This window comes from Peromyscus eremicus, chromosome 22 (genome assembly GCF_949786415.1).
Source record: "Peromyscus eremicus chromosome 22, PerEre_H2_v1, whole genome shotgun sequence".
Taxonomy (NCBI): Eukaryota; Metazoa; Chordata; class Mammalia; order Rodentia; family Cricetidae; genus Peromyscus; species Peromyscus eremicus.
Genome location: NC_081437.1, coordinates 30,943,141 through 30,952,738, shown reverse-complemented (window position 1 = coordinate 30,952,738; position 9,598 = coordinate 30,943,141). Strand labels below are relative to the sequence as shown.

Below are 9,598 nucleotides of genomic sequence, written 5' to 3'. Positions count from 1 at the left end.
GTGCATGACTTATCCAGTGATGTAATTTAGGAATATGGACAGTCAAACTGACTCTAACAGTCTCCTCAGTTGTCCAGAGATGTGTTTCAATACTACAGTGGATGTCCGAGACCTTAGAGACATCACCAAACTCTGTATGTACAAACTCTATAAATACATGTTTTTATCCCATCTATATATCTATGTTAAAGATATGTTTATATGTATAAATTAGGCACAGTAAGAGATTAAGAGTATTAACTGAAAAAATAAAGTATAACAATTCAGTATAAGCAACATATTATATTACACTGTAATCTACAATGAATGTGTTTTCTCTCTTTCAGAATATCACATTGTACTATATTTTACCCCTCTTCCTGTGATAATGTGAGATGATACAATGTAATGAGATGAAGTGAAAGATGTCACGTGTTCTAGGTGGAGTACAGGGGTATGGTATCATATTTCTTCTTACTAGTATAAATGGTACCTATTTGAAACTTAAGATGTGTCTATTTCTAGAATTTTCCTTTGAATACATTTGAATCATAGTTAATGATGGGTGACTGCACCCTCAGAAATGAAACTGTGGGCTGGGAGGGAGACCGCTACATATCTGTTTACTTCTCACAGTGTTCAGGCACTGATTCATCCCTGGTGTCCTTCTATGCCTGCTGTGGGAACACAGGCTAGTCTTTTTATATTTTCTAAGCTCTCTTTCAAGTCTGGATGCCTGCCTCAGCAGCTCTACGGGAGTTGCCAATCTGATGCCTCCAGCTGTCCTGCCAGGAAGCAGAAACACCAGGGATTACCAGCTAGACTTGAGTCAGCTTTAACCCTGGGACTATCCGACTTCAGGTGTCTTATGTTGGGGAAGCTCCTGAGTAACTCTGCATCTCAATTTCTCCTTTACAGAGCAGGACTGGTGGTACTAATATTCCTCGCAGATGTGATTAATTTCCCATAATCACATTCATTGAATATATGCTTGTTTACTTTGTTAGATCTTAGCATGCTTTGAGGAGTCAAGTAGATGCTTATTCATTTGGTCTTTGCGTTTGCTGAAGACAGAAAGCCGTTTAACTTACTTTCTGTCCTTAGCACCCAGTACAGCGAATAACATACAGCATGAGCCAAATAGAAACCCAGATCTATAGGACTACACTATCAGGATGGCAGGCAGGAAGATGGGGCCAAATCAAGGGTTGCTCGGTGGAGAATGGCAGAGACTTGAGATCTGGAGCAGGCAGGAACAGCATCTCGGAGAGGGTGGCCTTCAAACCGAGCTTTGCACCTTGTAGTTATTGCTAGTGGTTGTGTTGCGTGCATAACGCAGATGGGAACACTGTATGATATGGACAATACATGTAAGTTGTGTTTTGTGCTGTTTCTCATGGGACAGGTGTTGCATCTGAACCATCTTCCATGATAATTTGCCTGGTGCAACCTAGCATGGAAATGTCACTGCGTTTGAAATGGATAATTGTCGCAGTGAGACTATTATTCTCTTTATTAACCTTGGAAATATTAAGATAGCCTGTGATGATCATAGTCACCGTCACTTATAAATGCTAGATGAGTAGTGGACATTAAATTAAATACTAAAACTTTATCCCAGTAGCTCACTCGGTGGGAAATAGGCAGTCTACTTGGGATGAAAACTCAGCACGTAATCCACACCGGTTCCAAGAAAAGAAAAAAGATGGATCTTGAAGACAGGCAATTTTGGGTCTCCTGTTCCCATCCCTGGCGCAGCCTTTTGCTGTGGCACCGAGTACAGCTGGCCTTCCCTGGAGTGCAGATGGAACTACGGACTCAGTGCTCCCTGGGCCTTCCCGCTGTTAGGGTACTACTCTTTGAATTAAGTCTCTTCACACTCCAGTGGCAGGCAGGGTTCATCATATTTTAGAGCCAGGAAGGAGATCGATAGAAGCTCTTCACGTAGAAGACAAGTCAGGTCTTACTTCCATTTTCCAAATTACAACACATACACCATGAGAGAGTAGGACATTTACTCTAAAGGAGGAGAATCATGGCTCACCCTCCCTCTCCAGCACATTTTTCCACTAGGGGTTTTGGGTCCCATCTAGACTGACTGTATTTTCTGCTTTAGAACACATGATGGAAAAAGTGGGGAGCGGGGGAGCCAGTATCATAGATCCTCCAATTCTAGGGGTTCCACATTGTGTTTCATCTTTTCCTTTTCTTCAGATTGAGCAATGAATGACTTGTGGAGACAGGCCAGGCCAGTGTGAATCTGGGCCAGCATTGCTTTATCAGAGGGGAAAAGTGCACATTAGGAACATGGAGGCCAGGTCACTTCCTCATTCTAATAATACGCTTTTGAGGTCAACATTGTAAGAGACTCGGGTCAGAGGCGGTACAGTCATGGCACTGAGTTGCTCGTACTGATGGTACTGTGATAACTAAACCAACTCCAAGTGTCTACAGTGCACCAAAGACTTCTGTTTTGTTTGAGACGTGATCTCATGTACCTTCAGCTGTATTTGAGTTTAATGTATAGTTGAACAGGACCTTGGACTTCTAATCCCCCTGCCTTCACTTCCTCAGTGCTGGGATCGCCAAGTGTCTGCAACCACACTCAGTTCAGGCAGTGTTGAGGGTTCAACCTCAGGGCCTCGGAAATCCTAGGCAAGCATTCTACCCATTGAGCTACAGTCCCTGCCCACGTGAACCAAAGATTTAGTGGGCATTTTCTCATTTAGAAGATGAAATTTGGCCTGGGCATGATGGCACATCCCTTTCATCTCAGCACTGGGAGGCAGAGGCAAGTGAATCTCTGAGTTCGGGGCCAGCCTGGTGTATAGCGAGAGTTCCATGACAGTTAGGGCTACACAGCAAGACCTTGTCTCAAAACAAAACAACAACAAAAGAAAAGAAAATTCGTAACAAGAAGAAGAAGCTTAAGAAATTAGTGATTTGCAAAAGAAACATGGAAGTTTTAAACAGAAATGGTATCATAGTATGACTCCGGTGGTGGCCACCTGAAACACCCTGTGCCCTTAAGTCACATACATGTCGCCTGCCTCTCTCACAACAGATTAACATAAGGGAAATGTTCTTTTTTTTTTTTTTTTTCAAATAATGGGTGTTGGGAGTTTTATAGGGATTTGCCACTTTCTATTGAGTGTGCTACTTCCTGTTAGGGGTTGTAACCAAGTCTCTTAAGCTCTGGGAACCTCAGCCTTCTTATGTGTACGATGTTGGAATTTTTAAATCTGAAGGTTAATTATAATACAGAAAAAGTTCTTGGAAAAATTTCACTGCACTCTGGGCTTCTGAGGGAGAGTGAGAAGTAGGAGGAATAATGTAATACATTTACCCTATGTCATTAGTATTGCTGCCCAGGACCTGGCACAGTGTCCTTCCGCAAAATGGTAAAGCTGAGTGCATTTTTCTCCAGATTACATGCTTCAGATGTTTATTTCCTGAGCCTGGCTAATTAAAAAATACCACAAGTGTTCTAATTAGGTCCTTGACATTTCTTTCTAATCGTCGCAAAGGGCCGAAAGAACCACGTTAAAGGACGAATCGACGCGAAACTGAAGGCGAGATGCTGACACTGATAATCTTTCCAACAATGGGCTGCATGGAGAATAAGTTCCGTTCCTGGGACAAATGGGGGCATCTGGAGCTCCGTTTCCAAAGTGAGTGTCTCTGGCAGCGTGTAGGAAATGAAGCTAACTAGCAAGGCCATCCAACCTAACACATTTGGTGGCATTTGGAGAGGTGGTGGGGGAAAAATGACTCTCTTGTTAATTTCACACTTCCTCTATACATTTCAAAAAACGAGGTGTGACCAGGCAGCTGGATTTTTTTTTAAAGACCTTCATCAGGCTAAATGCCAGCCAGGTACACTTGCAAGTTCCTGGCTTTCAGGGGTGTTCTGTCATCTGATGGATGTCCGCTTGCTACGGGGATTCCAGTGTGATCACTTAAAGCAAGGGCTTTATTCCCTGCTCATTAAGGCTCCCAGATTACTGGATGGGCTGGTTTGCCCTTCTGTGGGCAGGTACTTTGTGAAACCTGGGGCAGTTAACTAAAGTGGAGCTATAGAAAGAAGTGAACATCCAACAGAGCCTTCTGTGTGCTAGCCTATGCCAGCCCTGGGGAATAGGAGCCATTATTGCCTGCGTTTGACACAGGAGAGAATCAAAGCTCAAAGGACTTGCTTTGTACCAACCCCATGCTTCTTCTCCAGCTATCACCCCATCTACTCTAAAATATCCCCGAGGTGGGGTGGAGGGGGGTGGCCCTCCTGGCCCAAAGGCTCTCCAAGAGCCCCTCCTTGCTTCAGAGCCCAGGTTTGTTTTCTTTGGCTCCCCATTAATGAGTTCCACAGGACGATGCTAAACCTGGTTATGCAGACTTAATTGGTTTAGTTACAACAAGATAATTCCTTTCTTCTTCTCCTGGAGGCCGGTCTGTTTAAAGACATTTTAGCTGGAAGATGCTAATTATCAACGAGGAGAAAGTGACACCTGAGGAGTTCATCTTCCATCTTGGTCCTTGGGTCTTCCTTTGAACTCCCTCCCCCAGGGGCCCCTTTCCCACTTTGTCCCTGATCCCCTACCATCATAAAAGAGAGCTGGTCTCTGGCAAGGGCAGCAGAACTTTCTTGCACATTTGCCAAGGAGTCCTTCCACGGCTGTCTCGGGGGTATGGACAACCTGGGAGAGCCTTTCCTCAACCTGGAGGATGGCCTTGATTCTTCGGACACCGTTGGCTTGCTGGCCTCGTGGGACTGGAAGAGCCGAGTCCGGCCCTTGGAGCTGAGCCAGGCATCCCCCACTCAGAGCCTCTCCCCAGTTCCTTCTCTGGAGTCCTACTCTGGGCTTGCACTGCCCTGCGGGCACAGTGGGGCCAGCACTGGGGGCAGTGATGGCTACAGCAGCCATGGAGCTGGTGGCTTAGCAGAGCTGGATTACAGCATGTTAGCCTTCCAACCTGCCTACCTACAAGCCGCTGGTGGTCTCAAAGGCCAGAAGGGCAGCAAAGTCAAGATGTCTGTCCAGCGGAGACGCAAGGCCAGCGAGAGAGAGAAACTCAGGATGCGGACCTTGGCAGACGCCCTGCACACGCTCCGGAATTACCTGCCCCCTGTCTACAGCCAGAGAGGCCAGCCGCTCACCAAGATCCAGACACTCAAGTACACCATCAAGTACATCGGGGAGCTTACAGACCTGCTCAATGGCGATGGGAGAGAGCCCAGGCCCCAGAGTGTGTGAGTTCTGCCCACTGGGGAATCCTACCGGTTCCAGAGCTATGAACAGGCATAGAGGAGTTCTGAAGACCCTGAATTTGTCTTCCAGGACAATAGCACAGGTATCTGTGGACACTTAGTGTGACAATCTGGTGATCTGCTGAGTTGAAAGGGACTTCCATCAGACCTGTGGGAGCTGACTAGCAAGCAGGATACTTCCGGATAGTCTGGCCATGTCTACAGCGACTCAGCTTTTGCCAAGAGACATTTTATTTTGTCCCGTGTCTTTTAAAGGTATTTGAAAGGGTCAATATAGTTTAAATATACTCTTTTTGATAATGTTAAATACCTACAATTATATTCTCCTACCATTTTGGTGTTGGGAGTTTTCTTTCTGTCGTAATGAAACTTTTGTACAGGATCCAATCTCTCTCTCTCTCTCTCTCTCTCTCTGTCTCTCTCTCTCTCTCTCTCCTGCCGTGTGTGTGTGTGTGTGTGTGTGTGTGTGTGTGTGTGTGTATGTGTGTGTGTGTGTTTGAATGCTTGAAAGCATGCCTTTACTTTTCTTTTGGCTAGGAGTAAGATCATTTCAGTGCAGCAGGAATTTGTATCACAATAAATGGGAAGTCACAAGCAGGTGGGCTGGGCTAAGTTAAGATATTGACCATCCTAGGACCAGAGTTTCCGCACTAAGGCATGGGAAGGAAGGAGTGGGGGGGGGCAGCATAGACTGCAGTGTCCTGAGAAATGAGAGAAAGGAAGAGGGAGGAAGGGTCCCCGCACCACAAGGTGGCCAGAAGCTGATCTTAGAGAGATCTTAGTCCCAGGCCTGGTGTGAATGTGAGCTCATTGCTTCACATACTCATTTCTTCGACGAAGAGATTGGTTTACAACAAAGTCATTTTGAACTCCATAGATAATAAGTGCAAAGGGCAGGATTATAACCCAAGGCTTTCTCTGACCCCTCTGAAGGAATTTATTTCATCTACAATGTCTAGCTTCTCTTCCCCTCACCCCTGTATTCTGTATCCTCCCTTTACCCCATGGCCCCCACTACCCAACATGTCTCCATACACAGGCACATACCCTCTTTCAGGTGCCTGTCCTGCTGGGTATCTGCAGCAGCCCCAGCTTGGTTATTCTGAATGCAGAAGGCATCATATCGAAGCAGCTTCAACTGAAGAAGGTTTTTCCCTGACTCCGCCTTTTCCTTGCTGTGGTTATTAACCACGAGTGTTTGTCTTTAGTGACAATACTTTGTTCATGTTTCCTGCTGATTCCTCCCTCCCTTTTGGTCTTCTTTTTTTGGTTTTAATTACATAAATTCCAAAAGCAGTGACTGTGTTCACAAAGGCACGGTTAACTTCTTCCTGTTTTTCCCTTTGATGATAGGAATATACTGAAGTAAATATGCACACATGCATACCTTGAGGATCTTTATTTCTGTACTTCTGATTTTGACTTGGCACTGTAAATTTGCATAAACATGTGTGTGACCTAAGTACCACTATTATTTTGATTTTATAGATGAGAAAATCGAAGCATGGCTTTCTCAGTCCCTCAATGCTCCCCAACACAGGTTCTGCATAAAGTCTTTACTGAAGCACCTTCTGGATGATAGCTGAGTTGTTCGGGGTTATTTCATCACCAAGAAAAATGCCTTGTTAAATAGAGACAAAGGCTTTGTACACTGGTAAATTTTAAATTAGCCTTAGAAGTCCTCGGGAAGAGTATTTCTAGGTTAGAAGGTGTGCACATATTACATTTTAATAAATATTTCCTTATAATTGGGTGGGTTTGGGGTTCTTTTTACATTTGTCTTTATGTTGCCTTGTATTTATAGTTTTGATTATATCTTGTTCAGTTTTTCATTTTACATGATCAAGTCTTTCTGTTGCTGTTGTTTTTTATAGCGTATCTGATTTTTTTCCTGTTTAATTTTTCCTACTTCCAAAAGTTTTAAGTTTCTTTTTTGAATATTTTTATTGATGCATTTTAACTTGTGGATCTTTAATACAACTGAACTTAATTTTTCTACAAATTGTGTCTAGGAAGAATTTAACTTCACTTGTGACTAGTGATTTTATAATGGAAGAATGGTATGTTTTATTTTCAAGGGGTAGTGGAGTGCTGGGGCCTGGTGATTAAAATGCCATTCTATTATATGAATACTTATCAGTTTCTTATATATTAATTTTTTTGTGTGTTTGGCGAAGAAACAAGAAAAGACTGGTCTATATCAAGATTTTTCTTGAGGGACTTCGCCCTCCGTACGTGTTCATGTGAGAGATAGCATGTGGCATGTGTTGGTGTGTGTGCTTGTACACATGTGTGCACACGCTTATGTTAGAGAGAAGCAGGCAGGATAGTAATGTGGTCTTGGAGAGAACCAGTTGGCCTCAAAGTCATTTTTGAAATCAAATACTACTTTCCTTTCTGATTTAAACAAGTGAGAACCAAGTGCCCCGGGCTTTTGAGTTTGTGAGTTCAATATTAAGAATGATTCAATAATTTGGGAGATTCTGCTTGTCCTGGAGACCAAGGAATGCAAATGAGTTACAAGGTCCCAGCTTTTACTTTCAAAAGTTCCCCCAAGGGGCCGGGGGGGGGGGGGGGGGGGGGTGTGGCCTGGTCAGTGAAGTACTGACTGTGCAGACTGAAGGACCTGAGTTTGGATCCTCAGCATCCACATACAACAAAACAAACAAACAAACAAACAAACAAAAAACCGGTGTGATGGTTCAAGTCTGTAATCCCAGTGTCGGGGAGATAAAGACAGAAAGATCCTGCTGTCTGCCAGCGAAGCAGCACGGCTGAATAGGTGAGCTCTGGGTTTTGTGAGAGAATCTATTTTAAAAATAGGATAGAGAAGCAACTGAGGAAGACACTTGACATTCATTTGCATACACACACATGCACACATCTGTATATGTACACATCTTATACAGATGTATAATCCACCCCCAGAGAGAGAGAGACAGAGACAGAGACAGAGAGACAGAGAGAGACAGAGAGAGAGAGAGACAGAGAGAGAGAGACCGACCCTTAAAAGCCTCACTGTCATCTGTTAGCTGGGCTTGAGCTCAAGAACTTCTAAGTGAAGAGGCCTCTGAAAAGCTGGGAGGAGTCGGGCTTTCTGGAAGGTTGCCTGTGGCCTTTGGCTTTGCCCTCGCTCACCCCAGACGGCAGGCTTGTAACACAACTCCATTCTGAAGAGGCAAAGGTCAGGGGGCATTTGATCCTGCAGCAGACCTTCCTGGAGCAGGGGCCTCCCTTGTAGGGAGCAGAACTGGAGAAGGTTCCTGATCCCTCTGGGGAGTGGCTAACAACGCTTGGCTCAGGCCAAGCGTCAGAACAGCAGTCAGCTATTTCTGGTGCTTGGAGAAGGAAAGGACTATGGAAACACTATCCATGTGTCTGTGTCTGGCCATGGTCCATATTTCCACACCGGCTCTTGGACACGATTCTCCGTAACAGCCCTGGAGGTGGACACTGAGTTTCCTACTTGGAGAGCATGGAAACCGATGTTTAGGATGGATAAGTGACGCAAAGCTCCATGGTGAGCCAGCAGCACACTTCATGCTTAGCTCATGGCTCAGGTCTTCAGAGCTCGGAGCTCTCAGCCCTCCTTCCCAGCTTGCTGTGTGCGCTGGGCTTGGCTTTGCAAGGGTTATCAGCAAAGGCTCAGGTCCCTTTGCCTCCCTCCTCTGGGGCCCTCATCTCTCTCCCCACACAAAGCACTTCCTCTCATCCTCTCCCTTTGAACTTCCCACCCCTCTCCTTCAACGTTTCCACAGAATTTCCTTTTATTTCCTTTTGCCGGCGCTAAGAGGCTTCATCGAAAGCTGAAATCTGCCATCTGCTCGCTTGTGTTCAATAAAGTGGTCCACTGTCCACAAGAGCCCGAGGTCTTTTGTGCTGCTTGTCCTTCTGCTGCTGGAGCTGAACAGTCTCGAAGACAAGGCAGGGTGTAAGTGTGTGTGAGGGTGGGGTGAGGTGGGATGGGATGGGGAGGGGGAAGCTAGCCAACTGACAAGTTGGCAGAATTACTTCTCTGTTAAAATACCTTTAAAAAAAATAATAGCGAGAGCTGGACATGTAACTTAATGATGGGATGCTTGCTGAGTTCGATCCTGGATACTGGAACAAACCGACACTACCAAGATAGCAAAAGGAGACCCATGCAAAAATGCCTGTGCCCCTGAAATGCTCCTGCAAGGGCTTTTCATACACTCTCCTAGTCCCTGGAGGTGGGGATGGGGATTCCCTGCTAGGCTTGGACTGTGACCCCTTTGAGCGCAGCTCCTGATGGCTTGAAAGGAACCAAAGTCTGGCTAGCTCTACTCCCCTCCCCCCTCCCTTCTCTTCCTCTCCCCTCTATACCATCCCCCC

General features: G+C 45.3%; 1 protein-coding gene across 1 annotated transcript; it reads left to right on the top strand.

Moving 5' to 3' along the window:
- The first annotated feature begins 4,664 nt into the window (after positions 1–4,664).
- On the top strand, positions 4,665–5,382 carry Msgn1 (mesogenin 1). The gene has a single exon (XM_059248250.1). It carries the CDS (start codon positions 4,665–4,667, stop codon positions 5,229–5,231), a length of 567 nt encoding a protein of 188 aa, XP_059104233.1. The 3' UTR covers positions 5,232–5,382.
- The last annotated feature ends 4,216 nt before the right edge of the window (positions 5,383–9,598 follow it).

Bases quoted from the DNA above. Each gene is read 5' to 3' on its own strand.
- Msgn1 (XM_059248250.1), top strand. From the start codon at position 4,665: ATGGACAACCTGGGAGAGCCTTTCCTCAACCTGGAGGATGGCCTTGAT.